Source organism: Loxodonta africana, chromosome 8 (genome assembly GCF_030014295.1).
Source record: "Loxodonta africana isolate mLoxAfr1 chromosome 8, mLoxAfr1.hap2, whole genome shotgun sequence".
In the NCBI taxonomy this organism is placed as follows: domain Eukaryota; kingdom Metazoa; phylum Chordata; class Mammalia; order Proboscidea; family Elephantidae; genus Loxodonta; species Loxodonta africana.
This window is the reverse complement of record NC_087349.1, coordinates 132,014,222-132,036,708: the sequence shown is the minus strand read 5'-3', so window position 1 is coordinate 132,036,708 and position 22,487 is coordinate 132,014,222. Positions and strand designations below refer to the sequence as shown.

Genomic DNA, 22,487 nt, shown 5'->3' with positions numbered 1-22,487 from the left:
CTAGGAAAACAAGGATCAGAGTCCTTGATATCTACTCAAATTCTGGAGGAAAGTCCTTTTGACAATACTAAGAGATTACTGAGCAGATGGACTATTGCAGTTATTTACAACCCCTGGGAAAGGAGAAGATGCTGAGTTCCAGAGTTACCATAGTATAATATCGAAATGTTCCAGGTCCAGTAAAAATTACAAGGCATACCAAGAAGCAAGAAAGCGTGGCCCAATCAAAAGAATACGAAGAGATAAAAGTCAGCCCTATGGAAGCGCAAATAATTGGCAAAATGGAAGACTTTCAAACAACAATATTAAATATGTCAAAGAATTTAAAGAACACATGGACAACAAACTAAAGGAAATCAGGAAGCAAAAATGCGAATCTTAATAAGGAGATAGGAAGAAAAAAAAAAACTACCAACCAGATACTGGAATGGAAGAATACAATAACTGAAATGAAAAAGACATTGGAGGAATTCAGCAATAGATTTCAGCCGGCAGAACAGATAAGTGAACTAGAATACAAAGTAGTCAAACTTACTGAGGTTCAAGAGAAACAGGAGAAAAGAATAATGACCAAAGCCGAATAAAAATCTGGGACACCATCAAACAAATACACAGCATGGCTATCCCAGAAGGAAAGGAGTGAAAGAAAGGGAAAGAAAGACTGCGGAAATAATAGTAGAAAACGATCCAGAATTGTTTAAGGAACCGAATCTGCAAATCTAGGAAACCCAACAAACCCCAAGTAGAATATGCCAAAAGATTTCCATTCTGGGGCACATTGTAATCAAACTCCGGAAAACCAAACCTAAGGAGAGAATCCAGAAAGCAGCAAGAAAGAAGCCCAGCATGACAAATAAGAAAATAAGAGACCCTCAGTAAGATTAAGTGCCGGTTTTTCATCAGAGACCAAAAGACAATGGAAATATATATGTGTGTGTGTATTACACATATATATATATAAAGTACTGAAAAATAAAGAACTGTCAACCAAGAATTTTTAATCCAGCAAAACTATTCCTCAAAAATGAAGGTGAGGGAAAAAAGGGTTGAATTAAAGACAGTCCCAGATAAGCAAAAGTTGTAGGAATTTGTTATTACCGGGCGTGCTTTGCAAGAACTTCTATAGTATGTCCTTCAAACGGAAAGGAAAGAACACGAGACAACTATCTGATCTAGTTCAAGGGAAGAACATTAAAAAATAAGAGAGAGATTTCCAATAAAGGTAACGGCACGGGCAAACAAAATGGCTTGTTTCAGGGTATTTTCAGTGGGTAAATTTAGTTAGGTGCTACAAGCCTCGTATCAACTGTATAAGAAATAAGTACAAAGTTATCCTAGCAGACACAGAATGTATCGTGGTGTAAAAAGTGATACAATAGGACTATGGCTTAAGGGGACTTCTATGTCAACTGGCAAAATAATTCTATTATGAAAACATTCTGCATCCCACTTTGAAATGTGGCATCTGGGGTCTTAAATGCTAACAAGCGGCCATCTAAGATGCATCAATTGGTCTCAACCCACCTGGATCAAAGGAGAATGAAGAACACCGAGGTCACATGATAACTAAGAGCCCAAGAGACAGAAAGGGCCACATGAACTAGAGACTTACATCATCCTGAGACCAGAAGAACTAGATGGTGCCTGGCTACAACCGATGACTGCCCTGGCAGGGAGCACATCAGAGAACCCCTGAGGGAGCAGGAGATCAGTGGGATGCAGACCCCAAATTCTCACAAAAAGACCATACTTAATGGTCTGACTGAGACTAGAGGAATCCCGGGGGTCATGGTCCCCAAACCTTCTGTTGGCCCAGGACAGGAACCATTCCCGAAGACAACTCATCAGACATGAAAGGGACTGGACAGTGGGTAGGAGAGAGATGCTGATGAAGAGTGAGCTAATGATATCAGGTGGACACTTGAGACTGTGTTGGCATCTCCTGTCTGGAGGGAGGATGGGAGGATAGAGAGAGTTGGAAGCTGCCAAAATTGTCACGAAAGGAGAGACTGGAAGGGCTGACTCATTAGAGGGAGAGCAAGTGGGAGAACAGAGTAAGGTGTATATAAACTTATATGTGACAGTCTGACTTGATTTGTAAACGTTCACTTGAAGCTCAATAAAATTTAATTAAAAAATGATACAATAATAGAGATGGAGAGGGAGGAGAGAATTAGGATTAGAATTTAAGAATATTAATATTTTATAAATGTTACTTGCTGTTTGCATGTTACTTGCTATTTATTAATCATTGGTATGTAGGTAAAATGGATCATTGTAAATGCAGGGTCTCAAATGTAATTTTCATGGTAACCATTAAGAAAATACTTGGAAAATACACCCAGAAGGTAAGAAGGAAGAAACCAAATAAACATAACACAAGATAGCAGCTTAACACAAAGAATGACAAAATTGTAAAAAATGATAGGAGAAATAAACTATACAAACTAAAAACCCTGTTGCTGTTGAGTTAATTCTAACTCATAGTGACACTATAGAACCCAGCAGAACTGCCCCACAGGGTTTCCAAGGCTGTAATCTTTATGGAAGCAGACTACATCTTTCTCCTGCAGAGTGGCTGGTGGATTCAAATCACTGGCCTTTTGGTTAGCAGCCAAGCACTTAACCACTTGTGCCACCAGAGCTCCTACAAATAAAGTATAAGATACCCAGAACACAAGTAACAAAATGACAGAAGTAATTCTTCCTTATCAATAATTAATGTAAATGGATAAGTGACAGATGGGTAAGAAAACATGACCCATCCATATGCTATCTACAGAAGACACTTTTTAGGCCCAAGGACATCAACAGACTGAAATTGGAAGGGTGGAAAAGAATATTCCATGCAAATCATAGCCAAAAGAGAGCCAGGGGTAACCAAAATAGACTTTAAGTCAAAATCTACTATAAGACATGAAGAGGGACATTATATATTAATAAAAGGTACAACATGGCAAAAAAATATTACAATCATAAATATATGTGTATCCAATATCAATACACCAAAATACATAAAGCAAATACAGAACTGAAAGGAGCTATAGACAATACTAACAGACTTTACTACACTATTGTCAATACTGACAACTTCGAGAAGGATGATCAAAGGAGATAGAGGACTTGAACAATACAATAAGCAAAGTAGATCTGGTAGACATATATAGACCTCTCCACTGAGCATCAGAACAATACACATTTTTGTCCAGTACACATGAGACATTCTCCAGGATAGGCCATATGTTAGGTCATGAAACAAACCTAGACAAATTTTAAGATTAAAGTGATGCAAAGTATCTTCTCTGACTACAAAGGAATAATATTAGAAATTAATAATACAAGGAAAAATAGCACATTAAATGTGAAACTAACACACGTATTAAACAACTGATGGGTCAAAGAAGAAATCAAGAGTGAAATAAAAAATATATACTTGCAGTTAAACAAAAATGAAAACACAGCATACCAAAACCAATGGGATACAGTGAAGGCAGTCATCAGAGGGAAATTGATAGCACTAAAAGATCTCAAATCAACAGTTTAACTCTATAACTTGAGGAACTAGAAAAAGTAGGGCAAGCTAAGTAAGCCCAGACTTACCAAAAGAAAGGAAATAATAAAGATCAGAAATAAATGAAATAGAGACTAGAAGAACAATGAAAGCAATCAACAAAACCAAAAGTTGGGTCTTTGAAAAGATCAAAAAAAATGACAAATCTTTAGCTAGACCAAAAAAGAACAAGAGGAAGCAATCAAAATAAGAAATGAAATTGGAGCATTACGACTGATCCAACAGAAATAAAAAGGATCAGTACAGAATTTTATGAAAAGTTGTACTCCAACAAATTTGAAAACTTAGAGAAGATGGACGAATTTCTAGAAAAACATAACCTACCTAAACCAACACAAAAAGACAGAAAATCTGAACAGACCCATAACGAGAAGAGATTGATCAGTAATGGAAAACCTCCCAACAACAATAAGAAGAAAGGCCCTGGACCAGATAGCTTCACTGGGGAAGAATTTACACCAATCCTGCTTAAACTCTCCCAAAATATAGAAGAGGAAGGAATACTCCCTAACTTATTTTGTAAAGCCAGTGTTACCTTGATACCAAAGCCAGACAAAGACATTACAGCAAAGAAAACTATAGAATACAAATGCAAAAATTCTCAACAAAATACTAGCAAACAGAATCCACCAGTATTGAAAGAATTATACCATGACCAACTTTGATTTATTCCAGAAAAGTAAAGGTGATTCAACATTGAAAATCTTATCAGCGTAACACACCACATTAATAGATTAAAAGAGAACCACATGATCATCTCAGTAGATACAGAAAAGACATTTGATAAAATCCAACACCCTCTCACGATTGAAAACTCTCAGCAAGAGGAATAGAAGGGAAGGTCCTCAGCATGATAAATAATCAGGAAACCCTCGTGGTGTGGTGGTTAAGAGCTATGGCTGCTAAACAAAAGGTTGGCAGTTTGAATCCACTGGGAACTCCTTGGAAACTGTGGGGCAGTTCTACTCTCGTATAGGGTCACTATGAGTCAGAATCGGCTCGACCACGGTGGGTTTGGTTTTTATGAATAATCAACAGCCAACATTATAGTCAGTGGAGAAAGACTGGGACGGGAAGGGGGAGGGAGAGAGAAATCAGTCTCTGTGAAGTAGTGGGTTTATGTTTATGGTGGTGGGGAAATTGGCATCAAAAGTAATGTTTGCACAACTTGATGAGTACAACTGATAGCACTAAGTTGTATACTAGAAAGAGGATAGAGTGGTAGATGTTGTGGTGTACTTTTACCACCACAATAGCAACCAAAAAAAAAAGAAAGGATGTTGCTGATGCTACTGAAGTGCAACCAAACACCTCATGAGTTAGTTCTCTTGGTTTGAAGGCTTGGGGTCATGAAATTGTGGGACTGTAAAACCAATTGGCCTAACAGTTTTTAGAGTTTCTGTTTTACTCCTTAGGGTTCAGTGAGTATTGTGTGGGGTCTTTTTTTGCAAGTGGCTATCCAAGATAAAATGATTGCTCTCTGTTCACCTGGAGCAGCCGAGGAAGGAGGAGACCCAGGAATTGGAGAAGGAACTAGAACTCTTCCTTAGCCACGAGACCAAAAGAACTGGGCAGTGCCTGGCTACCATTACTGAATGTTTTCTTCAAGGTCTCAGTAGGTGTATCCTAATCAAATTGTAGAAGAGAATTTCAAATTTCTTACAGAATCCAGACTTACTGGACCCATTGAGTTTTGAGGGACCCCTGAATATGTTGCCCTGAGAATTATTGAACCTTGAATCAAAACTATTCCCTGAAGTCATCTTCAGACTAACTAGATTTTTCTGAGTTAGTAAAGAATGTTTGTCTTGAGCATTGTACTCTTTTGAAGATTTATCGATATCAGATCAAACACCAGTAACTCTTAAAGCATAGGTGAGTATTTTATGGGGCAGTGAGTCTAAGTCAGTGGTAATGGAAATAGAGAGAGTGAGACTGGTGACACAACTTGAAGAATGTAACCATTGCTGTTGAACTGTACAAATAGAAATAGTTCAATGCGGGTATAATTTGCTGTGAATATTTTCACCAAAAATAAAATTTAAGAAAGAGGGTAAAGAGGCGGAGCCAAGATGGCGGAATAGACAGACGCTTCCGGCGAGCCCTCTTTACAACAAAGACCTGAAAAGACAAGTGAAATGATATATTTATGAGAAGCTAGGAGCCCTGACCTTCAAAGGCAAGCTTAGAAAATGAACAGAGGGGCAGGGAGAGGAAGAGATGGTTCAGAAGTGGAGAGGAGTTACCAGACCTAAATCGTGGGGACCCCTCAGGCACAATTCCCAGATCGGCAGTGGCTGGCTGGTACTAGAGTTCGGCTGCAGTTTCCTCAGGGAGAGCCATCCAGTCACACAGCCTAAGCACACCTGTGGAACCAGAGAAGTATGGTGCTCTCGGCGAAAGCTAAGTACTTGCGTATATTTTACCACTCCCCTCACCCCACCCCCAAGCCAGCTTCAGTGGCTGAATTCCTGATGGGCCCTGTTGAGCGCATAGAGCCATCCTCCTGGCCTTGGAGAAAGAAGAAATTTGTAATTGGGGGAGAAGATAATTTGCCAGCTCCATTAACCGGGAGAGCTCAGGACAGAAGCAGCTCCTGTCCAGGCAAAAACACTCTGTGAACTTTGAGTACCTGTCCCCTCTGCACGGACATGTGTGGGCCTATTTCAGGAGACTAGGCCCTTGTAGGCAGACTCCCAACTGTTTCAGCTCTCTGGTGGAGAGTTGGGTGTTTGATGTTTGACATTGCTTTCCCTACTAACCAGGGTCCTCACCTACCCACATCGGGGGCCTAAGGACTGGTAGCTCCACTCAGGTTAACCAGCCACGCGCAACAGGGGTCCAAGGATAACTGGTACCTCCCAGTCCTTACAGCCAAAAATATTGAGTGCCCATGGTCTATCTGCAGAACCCACCCACTTGTATGCACTAGGGATCAGAGAAACGCTTTCCTCAGAGACACTTGGGGGAGGATTCTAGCCCCTTGCCTTGTTCAGAGTGCGACCCCCTGCTGCAACCAGATACCGGTACCTATATGAATCACCCCTGCCCCTCTAAGGCTGTAGGACAGAGCCTGTACCACATACTTGATGATCAGCTACCTGGACACCTGAGCTGAATTCATACAAGAAAAGTGAATGGACTCCTAGACTGATACAACTGATAACAGCTATAGCCATTGGGCGACAGGACGTCAGAGTTCCAAAGGTGAAAATAATCAAGATAGCTCACTAAAGCAACCCATTTGGGCATATCAAAACAAAAGAAAGCAAGAAGCTAGGATACAGTAAGCAAACATAAAATAAACTAATACAATAACTTATAGATGGCTCAGAGACAACAGTCAGTATCAAGTCACATAAAGAAAAGGATGATGATCGCTTCAACAAGCTCTCAAAACAAAAAATCCAGGGATCTTCTAGATGAAAGTGCATTCCTGGAATTACCAGATGCAGAATACAAAAGTTTAATATATAGAATGCTTCAAGACATCGGGAAGCAAACGAGGCAATGTGAAGAACGAGCCAGTGAACACACACATAAAGCAATTGAAGAAATTAAAAAGATTATTCAGGAACACAATGAAAAATTTAATAAGCTGGAAAAGTCCATAGATAGCAATCAGAAATTCAGAAGATGAACAATAAAATTACAGAAGTAGACAACTCAATAGTAAGAGGAGCAAAATTGAGCAAGTGGAAGCCAGAATTTCTGAACTTGAAGGTAAACCACTTGGCACTAATATATTTGAAGAAAATTCAGATAAAAGAATTAAAAAAATGAAGAAACCTTAAGAATCGTGGGACTCCATCAAGAGAAATAACCTACGAGTGATTGGAGTACCAGAACAGGGAGGGATAACAGAAAATACAGGGAGAGTTGTTGAAGATTTGTTGGCGGAAAACTCCCCTGATATCGTGAAAGATGAGAAGATATCTATCCTAGATGCTCATCAAACTCCACATATGGTAGATTATAAAAGAAAGTCACCAAGACATATTGTAATCAAACTTGTCAAAACCAAAGATAAAGGGAGAATTTTAAGAGCAGCTAGGGATGAGCGAAAAGTCACCTACAAAGGAGAGCCAATAAGAATAATCTCAGACTACTCGGCAGAAACCATGCAGGCCAGAAGGCAATGGGATGACTTATTTAAAAAATTAAAGGAAAAAATTGCCTGCCAGGATTCGCATATACAGCAAAACTGTATATGTGAAGGTGAAATTAGGACATTTCCAGATAAGCAGAAGTTTAGGGAATTCATAAAAACCAAACCAAAACTGCAAGAAATACTAAAGGGAGTTCTTTGGTTAGAAAATCCATATCATCAGCTATCAACCCAAGGCTAGAACACTGGGCTGAGCAATCAAAAGCGAACCTACACACACAAATAAAAAAAAAAACAAAGCAAGATAAAGAAAAGAGCTCAAAACAGGATAGCAGTGATGTTATTATGTAAAAGAAGACAACATTAAAACAATAAAGAGGGACTAAGAAATGTAGTCATAGATCTTCCATATGGAGAAGAAGATAAGGTGATACAAAGGAGTAAAAGTTAGGTTTAAATTTAGAAAAATACAGGTAAATAATACGGTGACCACAAAGGAGACAAACTATCCTACACATCAAAATAAAATACGAGAAAAAAATAGAGACTCAGCAGAAACAAAATCAACAACAACGAATAGGAGGAAAGGACAATATATAAAGGTAATCTACTCAGCACATAAAATTAAATGGGAAAACCAAACTGTCAACACATAAAAAAAGACATCAAAATGTTGGACTAAGTGCACCTATAAAGAGATGGAGAGTGGCAGAATGGATTAAAAAACAAGATCCGTCTATGTGCTGCCTACAAGAGACACACCTTAGAGAGAGACAAACAAACTAAAGCTCAAAGGATGGAAAAAATTAATCAAGCAATCAAAAAAGAGGAGTGGCAATATTAATTTCTGACAAAATAGACTTTAAAGTTAACTCCATCATAAAGAATAAGGAAGGACAGCACATAATGATTAAAGGGACAGTATACCAAGAAGCTATAACCATGTTAAACATGCACCCAACGACAGCTTCAAATCCATAAAACAAACCATCAGCATTGAAAAGTGAGATAGACAGCTCCACAATAATAGTAGGAGACTTCAACACACCACTTTTGGTGAAGGACAGGACATCCAGAATGAAGCTCAATAAAGACATGGAAGATCTGAATGCCACAGTAAACCAACTTCACCCCATAGACATATACAGAATACTCCACAGAACAGCAACCAAGTATACTTCCTTTTTTAGTGCACATGGAACATTCCCTAGAGTAGACCACATATTAGGTCATAAAGCAAGCCTTAGCAGAATCCAAAACATTGAAATATTACAAAGCATCTTCTCTGACTATAAGGCCATAAAATTAGAACTCAATAACAGAAAAAGCAGGGACAAGAAATCAAACACTTGGAAAGTGAGCAATACCCTGCTCAAAACAGACTGGATTATAGAAGACATTAAGGATGGAATAAAGAAATTCATAGAATCCAATGAGAGTGAAAACACTTCCTATCAGAACCTTTGGGACACAGCAAAAACAGTGATCAAAGGTCTATTTATACTAATAAATGCACACATCCAAAAAGAAGAAAGGGCCAAAATCAGAGAATTATCCCTACAACTTGAACACATAGAAAGGGAGCAATGAAAGAAACCCTCGGGCACCAGAGAAAACCCATAATAAAAATTAGAGCAGAACTAAATAAAATAGAAGACAAAAACAATTGAAAGAATAAACAAAACCAAAAGCTGGTTCTTTGAAAAAAGTAGCAAAACTGATAAACCATTGGCCAAACTGACAAAAGAAAAGCAGGAGAGGCAGCAAATAACCTGAATAAGAAATGAAATGGGTGATATTACAACAGACCCGACTGAAATTAAAAGAATCATATTGGATTACTATCAAAAATTGTACTCTAACAAATTTGAAAACCTAGAAGAAATGGTGGAATTCCTAGAAACACATTACCTGCCTAAACTAATACAGAGGTTTGTTGTTGTTAGGTGCCGTCTAGTCGGTTCCGACTCACAGCGACCCTGTGCACAACAGAACAAAACACTGCCCAGTCCTGCGCCATCCTTACAATCGTTATGCTTGAGCTCATTGTTGCAGCCACTGTGTCAACCCATCTCGTTGAGGGTTTTCCTCTTTTCTGCTGACCCTGTACTCTGCCAAGCATGTTGTCATTCTCCAGGGACTGATCCCTCCTGACGACATGTCCAAAGTATGTAAGACGCAGTCTCGCCATCCTTGCTTCTAAGGAGCATTGTGGCCGGACTTCTTCCAAGACAGATTTGTTCGTTCTTTTGCCAGTCCATGGTATATTCAATATTCTTCGCCAACACCACAATTCAAAGGCACCAACTCTTTTTCAGTCTCCCTTATTCATTGTCCAGCTTTCACATGCATATGATGTGATTGAAAATACCATAGCTTGGGTCAGGCACACCTTAGTCTTCAAGGTGACGTCTTTGCTCTTCAACACTTTGAAGAGGTCCTTTGCAGCCAATTTGCCCAATGCAATGCGTCTTTTGAGTTCTTGACTGCTGCTTCCATGGCTGTTGATTATGGATCCAAGTAAAAAGAAATCCTTGACAACTTCAATCTTTTCTCCGTTTATCATGATGTTGCTCATTGCTGCAGTGGTGAGGATTTTTGTTTTCGTTATGTTGAGGTGTAACCCATACTGAAGGCTGTGGTCTTTGATCTTCATTAGTAAGTGCTTCAAGTCCTCTTCACTTTGAGCAAGCAAGGTTGTGTCATCTGCGTAACGCAAGTTGTTAATGAGTCTTCCTCCAATCCTGATGCCCTGTTCTTCATATAGACCAGCTTCTCGTATTATTTGTTCAGCATACAGATTAAATACCCAGTGCCATCGAGTCGATTCCAATAGGTATGGTGAAAGAACACAACCCTGGCGCACACCTTTCCTGACTTTAAACCAATCAGTATCCCCTTGTTCTGTCTGAACAACTGCCTCTTGATCTGTGTAAAGGTTCCTCATGAGCACAATTAAGTGTTCTGGAATTCAGTTTGTCGTACTGTGGGGGCTTGTGTGTTGCTGTGATGCTGGAAGCTATGCCACTGGTATTCAGATACCAGCAGGGTCACCCATGGAAGACAGGTTTCAGCTGAGCTTCCAGACTAAGGCAGACTAGGAAGAAGGACCTGGCAGTCTACTTCTGAAAAGCATTAGCCGGTGAAAACCTTATGAATAGCAGCAGAACATTTTCTGATACAGTGCTGGAAGATGAGCCCCCCAAGTTGGAAGGCACTCAAAAGATGACTGGGGAAGAGCTGCCTCCTCAAAGTAGTGTCGACTTTAATGACGTGCATGGAGTAAAGCTTTCGGGACTTTGTTTGCTGATGTGGCATGACTCAAAACGGGAAGAAACAGCTGCAAACATCCATTAATAATCGGAACCTGGAATGTATGAAGTATGAATCTAGGGAAATTGGAAATCGTCAAAAATGAAATGGAACGCATAAACATCGATATCCTAGGCATTAGTGAGCTGAAATGGACTGGTATTGGCCATTTTGAGTCAGACAATCATATAGTCTACTATGCTGGGAATGACAACTCGAAGAGGAATGGTGTTGCATTCATCGTCAAAAAGAGCATTTCAAGATGTATCCTGAAGTACAATGCTGTCAGTGGTAGGATAATATCCATATGCCTACAAGGAAGACCAGTTAATATGACTGTTATTCAAATTTAGGCACCAACCACTAGGGCCAAAGATGAAGAAATAGATTTTTATCAGCTGCCGAAGTCTGAAATTGATCGAACACGCAATCAAGATGCATTGATAATTGCTGGTGATTGAAATGTGAAAGTTGGAAACTAAGAAGGATCAAAAAAACAAAAAACAAAAAAAATTTTTTGTGTGTGGAAAATACGGCCTTGGTGTTAGAAACAATGCTAGAGATCGAATGCTCGAATTTTGCAAGACCAACGACTTCTTCATTGTGAATACCTTCTTTCACCAACATAAACAGCGACTATACACATGTACCTCACCAAATGGGACACACAGAAATCAAATTGACTACATCTATGGAAAGAGACGATGGAAAAGCTCAATATCATCAGTCAGAACAAGGCCAGGGGCCGACTGTGGAACAGACCATCAATTGCTCATATGCAAGTTCAAGCTGAAACTGAAGAAAATCAGAGCAAGTCCACAAGAGCCAAAATATGACCTTGAGTATATCCCACCTGAATTTAGAGACCATCTCAAGAATAGATTTCACACATTGAACACTAGTGACCAAAGACCAGATGAGTTGTGGAATGACATCAAGGACATCATCCATGAAGAAAGCAAGAGGTCACTGAAAAGAAAGAAAGAAAAGACCAAGATGGATGTCAGAGGAGACTCTGAAACTTGCTCTTGAGAGTCGAGCAGCTAAAGCAAAAGGAAGAACTGATGAAGCAGAAGAACTGAACAGAAGATTTCAAAGGGCCTCTCGAGAAGATGTAAAGTATCATAATGACATATGCAAAGAGCTGGAGATGGAAAACCAAAAGGGAAGAACATGCTCGGCGTTTCTCAAGTTGAAAAAAGTGAAGAAAAAATTCCAACCTCGAGTTGTGATAGTGAAGGATTCCGTGGGGAAAACATTAAACGATGCAGGAAGCATCAAAAGAAGATGGAAGGAATACACAGAGTCATTATACCAAAAAGAATTAGTCAATATTGAACCATTTCAAGAGGTGGCATATGATCAGGAACCGATGGTACTGAAGGAAGAAGTCCAAGCTGCTCTGAAGGCACTTGAGAAAAACAAGGCTCCAGGAATTGATGGAATATCAATTGAGATGTTTCAACAAACAGATGCAGCACTGGAGGTGCTCACTCGTCTATGCCAAGAAATATGGAAGACAGCTTCCTGGCCAACTGACTGGAAGAGACCCATATTTATGCCTATTCCCAAGAAAGGCGATCCAACCGAATGTGGAAATTACAGAACAATATCATTAATATCACACACAAGCAAAATTTTGCTGAAGATCATTCAAAAACGGCTGCAGCAGTATATTGACAAGGAACTGCCAGAAATTCAGGACAGTGTCAGAAAAGGATGTGGAACCAGGGATATCATTGCTGAAGTCAGATGGATCCTGGCTGAAAGCAAAGAATACCAGAAGGATGTTTACCTGTGTTTTATTGAGTATGCAAAGGCATTTGACTGTGTGGATCATAACAAACAGGTAGAACAACTAAGTAGACCCATAACAAAAGAAGAGATTGAAAAGGTAATCAGAAAACTCACAACAAAAAAAGCCCTGGCCCGGACGACTTCACTGCAGAGTTCTACCAAATTTTCAGAGAAGAGTTAACACCACTACTACTAAAGGTATTTCCGAGCATAGAAAAGGACGGAATACTCCCAAACTTATTCTGTGAACCCACCACATCCCTGATACCAAAATGAGGTAAAGATGCCACTAAAAAAGAATACTACAGACCTATATCCCACATGAACTTAGATGCAAAAATCATCAACAAAATTCTAGCCAATAGAATTCAATAACATATCCAAAAAATAATTCACTCTGACCAAGTGGGATCCATACCAGGTATGCAGGGATGGTTCAACATTAGAAAAACAATTAATGTAATCCATCATATAAATAAATAAAACAAAAGACAAGAATCAGATGATCTTATCAATTGATGCAGAAAAGGCATTTGACAAAGTTCAACACTCATTCATGATAAAAACTCTCAACAAAATAGGAATAGAAGGAAAGTTCCTCAGCATAATAAAGGGCATTTATACAAAGCCAATAGCCAACATCATCCTAAATGGAGAGATCCTGAAAGCATTCCCCTTGAGATTGGGAACCAGACAAGAATGCCCTTTATTACCACTCTTATTCAACATTGTGCTGGAGGTCCTAGCCAGAGCAATTAGGCTAGATAAAGAAATATAGGGCATCCAGACTGGCAAGGGAGAAGTAAAAGTATCTCTGTTTGCAGATGATGTGATCTTATACATAGAAAACCCTAAGGAATTCTCCAGAAAACTACTGAAACTAATAGAAGAGTTCAGCAGAGTATCAGGTTATAAGATAAACATACACCACCAAAAAAACCTTGGAGGGGAAAAATCACCAAATCAATACCATTTACAGTAGCCCCCAAGAAGATAAAATACTTAGGAATCAATCTTACCAATGATGTAAAAGACTTATACAAGGAAAACTACAAAACTGTTCTGCAAGAAATCGAAAGAGACCTACATAAGTAGAAAAAAAACCTTAACGTCATAAAAATGTCTATTCTACCAAAAGCGATCTATACATTTAACGTAATTCCAGAACATTGTTTAATGAGAGGGAGAAACAAATCACCAACTTCATATGGAAGGGAAAGAGGCCCCGGATAATTAAAGCATTACTGAAAAAGGAGAACAATGTTGGAGGCCTAACACTCCCTGATTTTAGAACCTATTATACCACCATAGTAGTCAAAACAGCTTGGTACTGGTAGAACAACAGATACATAGACCAATGGAACAGAATTGAGAATCCAGACATTAATCCTTCCACATATGAGCAGTTGATATTTATCAAAGGCCCCAAAACAGTCAAGGGGGGAAAATAGTCTTTTTACTAAATGGTGCTGGTGTAACTGGATATCCATCTGCAAAAGAAATGAAACAATACCCATACCTCACTCCACACACAAAAATAAGCTCAAAATGGATCAAAGACCTAAGTATATAATCTAAAATGAAAACGATCATGGAAGAGAAAATAGGAACAACGCCAGGAGCCCTAATACGTGGCATAAAGATTATGTAAAACATTACTAACAAAGCAGAAGAAGAACTGGATAACTGGGAGGTCCTAAAAAGCAAACACTTATGCTCATCCAAAGACATCACCAAAAGAGTAAAAAGGTTACCTATAGACTGGGGAAAAGTTTTTAGCTATGATATTTCTGATCAGTGCCTGATCTCTAAAATCTACATGATACTGCAAAAACTCAACTGCAAAAAGACAAATAACCCAATTAAAAAATGGGCCAAAGATAGAGACACTTCACTAAAGAAGACATTCAGGTAGCTAACAGACACATGAGGAAATGCTCAAGGTCATTAGTCATTAGAGAAATGCATATCCAAACTACAATGAGATTTCATCTCAAATAAGGCTGGCATTAATCCACAAAACACAAAACAATAAATGTTGGGGAGGCCATAGAGAGGTTGGAACACTTGTACACTGCTGGTGGGAATGTAGAATGGTACAACCACTTTGGAAATCGATTTGGTGCTTCCTTAAAATGCTAGAAATAGAACTACCCTACGATCCAGCAACCCCTCTCCTTTGAATATATCCTAGAGAAGGAAGAGCCTTTACTTGAACAGATATATGCACGCCCGTGTTCTTTTCAGCACTGTTTACAATAGCAAAAAGATGGAATCAACCAAGGAGCCCATCAATGGATGAATGGATAAATAAAAAAAAAATGGTATATTCACACAGTGGAATACTATTCATCTATAAAGAACAGTGATGAATCTGTGAAACTTTTCTTAACATTGAGGAATCTGGAAAGCATTATGCTCAGTGAAATTAGTTGCAAAAGGACAAATATTGTATAAGACCACTATTACAAGAACTCGAGAAATATTTTAAACAGGAAATATTCTTTGATGGTTATGGGAGGGAGGAGGGAGAGGGTGGGAGAGGGGTATTCACTAATTAGATAGTAGATAAGAACTACTTTAGGTGACAGGAAAGACAACACACAATACAGGGGAAGTCAGCATAACTGGACTAAACCAAAAGCAATGAAGTTTCCTGAATAAACTGCTTCGAAGGCCAAAGTATCAGGGGTGGGGGTTTGGGGACCATGGTTTCTGGGGACATCTAAGTCAATCGGCATAATAAAATCTTTTAAGAAATCATTCTGCTTCCCAGTTGAGAGAGTGGCATCTGGGGTCTTAAATGCTAGCAATCAGCCATCTAAGATACATCAATTGGTTTCAACCCACCTGGATCAAAGGATAATGGACACCAAGGACACAAGGTAATTATGGGCCCAAGAGACAGAAAGGGCCACATAATCCAGAGAGTCTCTCAGCCTGAGACCAGAAGTGCTAGATGCTGCCTGGCTACAACAGATGACTGCCCTAACAGGGAGTGCAGCAGAGAACCCCTGAGGCAGCAGAAGAGCAGTGGGATGCAGACCCCAAATTCACATAAAAAGACTAGACTTAATGGTCTGACAGACTGGAAGGACCCTGGTGGTCATGGCCCCCAGAGCTTCTGCTGGCCCAGGACAGGAACCATTTCCAAGGCCAAGTCTTCAGATGGGGATTGGACTGGACAATGGGTTGGAGAGGGTCATTGGTGAGGAGTGAACTTCTTGGATCAGGTGGACACTTGAAACTAAGTTGGCATCTCCTGTCTGGAGGGGAGATGAGAGGGTAGGGGGGTTAGAAGCTGGTGAAATGGACATGAAAAGAGTGGAGGGAGTGGGCTGTCTCATTAGGGGGAGAGCAGTTGGGGTTATGTAGCAAGGTGTATGTAAATTTTTTTGTGATAGACTGCCTTGATTTGTAAACTTGCACTTAAAGCACAATAAAAATTAAAAAAAAAAAAAGTAAAATCAGGACATTCCCAGATAATCAAAAGCTGTGGGTATTTGTTACCACCAGATCTGCTTTGTAAGAAATGCTAAAAGGAGTTCTTCAGATATAAAGGAAAGGGCGCCAGACAGCTATTTGAAGTCGTACGCTGGGAGGGAGTTGGGTGATCTCCAGGAAAGGTAATGGGCATGGGGAAATAAAAGGGCCATTTATGGTATTTTTGGTTGGCAAATTAAGTTATGTTTTACAAGCTTTATAGCAACAGATACATAAGAAATACAAGTTTATAAATGGGTATGAAAAAAATTTTTTTATGGTATATGATGTAAGTGGTAACAGGGAGGTGGAAAGAGCAAAATAGGAGTAGAGTTTCTTGCATGTTACATTCTGTGTTACTTGTTTGCATCTTATTTATATCAAGTTAAACTAGAATGCTGTAAATGTAAGTTGTTAAATATAATCTTCATGGCCATCACAAGGGAAATAACTAAAAAATGTACATGGAGGAAAGAAATCAAGAGTTCATTACAAAAAAAAAAAAAAACTGCAAACAAATAATGACAAAATTGCAGGAAATGAGGGACAGAGAAGGTACAAGACACACAAATGAAATCAGCAAAATGACAGAAGTCTCTAACAGTAATTGCCTTAAATGTAAATGGATTAAACACTCCCAGCAAAAGGCAGACAGTGAAAGAATGGATAAAGAATAATGATCCATCCATATATGCTGTCCCATTTTTTGTAAGAGGCATATCTTAGGCCAAGGACACAAACAGGCCCAAAGTGAAAGGATGGAAAAGAATAATCCATGTGTATAGTAACCAAAAGAGAGCAGGGGTGTCCATATGGATATCAGAAAAAGTAGATTTCAAGTCAAAATCTGTTCTAAGAGATGAAGAAGGACATTATACAATGTTTAAAGTGTTGGTTCATCAAAAAGATAAAATTATATATACACCTAATATCAAGCTGTAAGTATATAAAGCAGACTCTGACAGACCTGAAGGGAGTAATAGCTCTACAGTAATAGTTGAGGACTTCAACATACCAATATCAATATTGGACAGAATATCTAGAAAGAAGATTAGTAAGGAAACAGAGGACTTGAGGAGCCCCGGTGGTGCAGTTTTAAAGGATTTCCCTGCTGACTGAAAGGTCGGTGGTTCAAACCCACCAGCTGCTCTGGAGGAGAAAAATGTGGCAATCTGCTTCCATAAAGATTATAGCCTTCGAGACCCTCTGGGGCAGTTCTACTCCATCCTATTGGGTCACTATGAGTCAGAATCGATTTGATGGCAACGGGTTTTAGAGTACTTGAACAACACTATAAACCAGTTAGACCTAAAAGACATAGAATAGTCCACCCAACGATCGAACAGTACGTATTCTCCAGTGCACGTGAGTCATTCTCCAGGACAGACCATATGTGAGGTCACAAAATAGGTATCAGTAAATTTAAGGAGATTTAAATTATACAAGGTATTTGCACAAGGGAATGATACTAGAAATTGATAACAGAAGGTAAAGAGGAAAACATGCAAGTACATGGAAATTAACACACTATTAAACAACCAATGGTTCAAGGAAGAAATCAAGAGGGAGGAAAAAAAAATGTCAAACGAAAATGAAAGCACAACGTACCAAAACTAATTGGATACAGCAAAGGCAGTGCTAACAGGGAAATTTATAGAGTCTACAATTACATCTTAAGAGAAGAAAGATCTGAAATCAATAGCCTAACTCTACAACTTGAGGAACTAGAAAAAGAAAAAACTAAGCCTGAAACTACCAGAAGAAAGGAAATAACAAAGATCAGAGCAGAAATATGAAATAGAGAATAGAAGAACAGTAGAATCAACAAAACCAAAAGTTGGTTCTTTGAAACGGTCAGTAAAACTGACAAACCTCTAGCTAGATGGAGAAAAAGAGGATGCAAATAACCAAAATGTGAAACAAAAGTGGAGACATTAGAACTGACCCAATAAAAATGAGGATCATAACAGAATACTAGGAACAACTGTGTGCCAGCAAACTTGGTAACTTAGATGAAATGAACAGATTCCCAGAAACACATAATCTACCTAAACTGACTCAAGGAGAAATAGAAAATCTCAATAGACCCATAACAAGTGAAGAGATTGAATCAGTAATTAAAAGCCTCCCAACAACAAAAAAAGTCCTGGACCAGTGGCTTCACAGGAATGGTACCAAATGTTTAAAGAATTAATACAAATCCTGCTAAAACTCTTCCCAAAAGTAGAGAAGGAAGGAACATTCCCTAACTCATTCTATGAAGCCAGCATTACCCTGAAACCAAAACCAGACAAAAGCACCACAAAAAAATTGCAGATCAATATCCCTTATGAATATAGATGTAGAATTCCACAACAAAATATTAGCAAACAGAATCCAAAGCATATTACAGGAATTACCATGATCAAGTGGGATTTATCCCAGGAATGCAGGGCAGTTCAACATTAGAAAATCAATCAATGTAAAAAAAAAAAACACATTAATAGAACAAAGGAAAAGAACCACATGGTCATCTCAGTTGACACATAAAAGGCATTCGATAAAATCCAATACCCCTTTTTGATTAAAAAAAAAAAATACACAGGAAAAAAAAAGATTCTAGGAATAAAAGGGAAATTCCTTTGTATGATTAAGGGCATTTATGAAAACCAACAGCCAAGATTATACTCAGTGGAGAAAGATTGAGAGCTTTCCGCTTTAAGATCAGGAACAAGACAAGGATGCCCACTCTCACCACTGCTCTTCAGTATTGTACTAGAAGCCCTCGCCAGAGCAATAAAGCAATAAAAAGAAATAAAAAGTATCCAAGTCAGAAAGGAAGAAGTAAAACTATCACTATTCATAGATGACATGATCCTATATGTAGAAGATCGCAAAGAATCCACAGAAAGCTTCTACAGCTGATAGAGGCATTCAGCAACTTTGCAGAGTATAAGGTCAACACACAAAAATTTGTTGAGTTTCTATACAACAGAAATGAACAGTCTAAAAATGAAGTTAATTCCATTTCTCATACTATCTAGGAGAATGGAATACCTAGAAATAAATTTAATCAGGGATGTGAAAGACATATACAGTGAACATTATCAAACATTACTGAAAAGAGGTTATAGAAGACCTAAATAAATGAAAAGGCACTCTGTGTTCATGAATTGGAAGGCTTAATGTTGTTAAGATGTCAGTACTACCCAAAGCAATCTATAGATTCAATACAATCTTGATTAGATTTCCAACAGTCTTGTTTTCAGGAAAAGCAATCCTCAAATTTATATTGAATGGCTAGGGGCCTTGAATAGCCAAAGCAATGTTGAAGAAGAACAACAAAGTAGGAGGACTCTCACTTCCTTGTTTGAGAACATAGTATGCAGCTACAGTAACCAAAACAGCCTGGTGCTGGTGTAATAATAGACACATAGACCAGTGAAATAGAATTGAAAGTCCAGAAATAAACCCATACATCTACATCCAATTGGTTTTTGACAAGAGTGCAAAGTCCATGAAATTGGGAAAGAATAATCTCTTTAATAAATGGTGCTGGGATAAATGGATATCAACTTGCAATAGGATGAAACAGCTCATATCTCACACTATGTACAAAAATTGGATCAAGACCTAAAGTGGATCAAAGACCTAAATGTAAGAACTATAACCACAAAACTGGTAGAAGAAAACATAAGGGGGCACGATTTTGGGACCTAGTTTTTAACAATAGATTCTTAGATTTGACACCAAAAATACTAGCAACCGAAGACAAAATAGATATATTGGACTTCTTAAAAAATAAAAACTATAGTTTAACGAATGTCTTTACAGCAAAATGAAGATATAACCTACATCAGAAAAGGGTTTAATATCCAGAATATATATAGAACTCCTACAACTTAACAAAAGACAACTAAATTTAAAAAAGGGGGTGGGGGACAAGGACTTGAATAAACATTTCACCAAAGAAGATATACAAATGGTCAATGAGCACATGAAAAGATGGCTCAATGTCTGTATTCTTTAGGGAACTGCAAATCAAAACCACAATGAAATACTGCTTCACTCCCACTAGGGCGCCTATGGTCCAAAAAAAAAAAGGAAACGACAGGTGTTGGCAGGGATGTGAAGAAATTGTTCCCTCATCTGTTGCTTATGGGATTGTGAAATGATTCAGCTACTGTGTAAAGCAGTTTGGATTCTTCAGAAAGTTAAACATAGAATTATCATTCGACCCAGTAATTCTACTCCTAGGTAAATCCTCAAAACAAGTGAAAACAAGAATGCACGCAGAAACAGGTACACCCATGATCACTGCAGCACTCCTTAGAGTAGCCAAAAGGTGGAAACGAATGTCCATCAGCAAATAAATGGATGAACAAAATGTGTTCACATACGGTAGACTGTTACCTAACTCTAAAGAGAAATGAAGTCCTGGTACGTACTACGGCATGAATGAACCTTGAAAACATGATTCTGAGTGAAATAAATCAGTCACAAAGAAATATACGATCCCACATATATGACATATCAGAATAGGCAAGTGTAGACAGACCAAAGTTCATTAGTGGTCACTAGGGGCAGGATGGAGGGGGAAGAGGGAGTCATTGCTTAGGGAGCACTGAGTTTGTATTAAAAGTGGTGGAAAAGTTTGGAAATGGGTAGTGTTGATGGTTGCCCAACATGAGGAACGTATTTGTTACTGAATCATACAGGTGAAAAATGTTGAAATGCCAAATGTTTTGTTATACAGCAAGTCCCCAGGTTTGAAGGACCAAAAGAATTACAGACAGCTCATACTTGCCCCTTTAATATTATGTAAATTTGCCCTCACTTTGAGACAATTGAACCAACTCCTAAAAAACCCCTTGCCCTTGAGCTGAGTCCCTTTCAACCCATAGTGACTGGGTAGAACTGCTTCATAGGGTCTCCAAAGAACCCTGGTGGATCTGAACTGCCACCCTTTTGGTTAGCAGCCTTATCACTTAACCACTGTATCACCAGGGCTCTGAAACAACCTCTGCTCACAGCAAATTCTTCATCACGATCACCTTCACTTGCTACATGTGCAGCTTTTAAATCATTGAAAAGGCTTTGAGCCTTTTCTTGCACTAAACCCAAAAAAACCAAACCCAGTGCCATTGAGTCGATTCCGACTCACAGCGACCGTGTAGGACAGAGTAGAACTGCCCCATAGAGTTTCCAAGGAGGGCCTGGCGGATTTGAACCCCCGACCCTTTGGTTAGCAGCCATAGCACTTAACCACTACGCCACCAGGGTTTCCTCTTGCACTAAAGTAAGGCTAAATGAGAGCCGTATGCATTTGCTCTGACTTGACCTACAAATTTGACATAGAAACACACTGAGGAACAGATTTTGTTCGTAACACAGTGACTGCCTGTATACGTTTTTAGCACATTAAAAACAAAACTAAACTAAAACTCCAAATGGTCTGTTTTCTTCATACTTTAAAAAGTAAGTTGTTCATCTTAAATCCAGTTCTAAAATAGCCTCAAGTTTTCTTCCCATTTCGTGTGTCAGCCTGTCACATTTACCTTGGGGTAGATCATGACGTGTATGTTGCCAGGTCCCCTTGATTCTTAATTGAGCCGCGTGCAGTTGACTGCTTCTTTGAGATGTTTTCTTCGTTTGGCTACTCCTCCTCTCGGGCCATGTCCCTCTCTTTTAATGACTTTTTCTGCTCTGTCTCTGTTTAACCTTGAGATATTGGCAGTTCTTAGTGTTTAGACCTCTAAATTCTTTCAGTAATTTCATTCATTCCTGACATTTAAGTCATTTGTGTGTTCTCAAATTTTATTTCCATGTTGGCTCTTCTGATTTCCCCTCTAGTTAGTTTCTTTGTCTATGTATGTGATCCAGAAAAACTTGTGCCTAGAAGAAAGATAGAAAATACAATAAAATATTAATGTTGGTGGGTATGGGTGATTTATATTTCCTTCTATTTTATTTGAATTTTGATAGAACTCTGAAGTTTACAAAACAACCTCAGATATTTAATCTCATTTTGATTTTCTTAACAACCCTATCTTAAGCTCCTCGGATTGAAATGTCAGGTGGTAACTGGACTTCCAATCTAGGAAATCACTCCTCTTAAGTCAAGTGTCTTTATGCTGTTCCATGCCATCTCATTTGAAGCACAACATTTAAATCTTCATTGTGTTTCACTGTTCCAGCTTCCTTACAGTTACTTATAGTATCTGTTTTGATCCTACA

At 38.7% G+C, this 22,487-nt stretch overlaps 1 protein-coding gene across 3 annotated transcripts in view; it reads left to right on the top strand.

Moving 5' to 3' along the window:
* The window catches only part of CSGALNACT2 (chondroitin sulfate N-acetylgalactosaminyltransferase 2), a 73,376-nt gene that overhangs the window by 48,843 nt on the left and 2,046 nt on the right, over positions 1-22,487 (top strand). Inside the window, exon 7 of one of the 3 annotated variants that reach the window (XM_023558554.2) lies at positions 5-22,482. The exons of the other annotated variants lie outside the window; for them this stretch is intronic. Coding sequence (XP_023414322.1) covers positions 5-135 — 131 coding nt within the window. The 3' untranslated portion in view covers positions 136-22,482. Of the gene's footprint in view, positions 1-4; positions 22,483-22,487 lie in introns of those variants that run through there. 3 annotated transcript variants of the gene reach the window in all.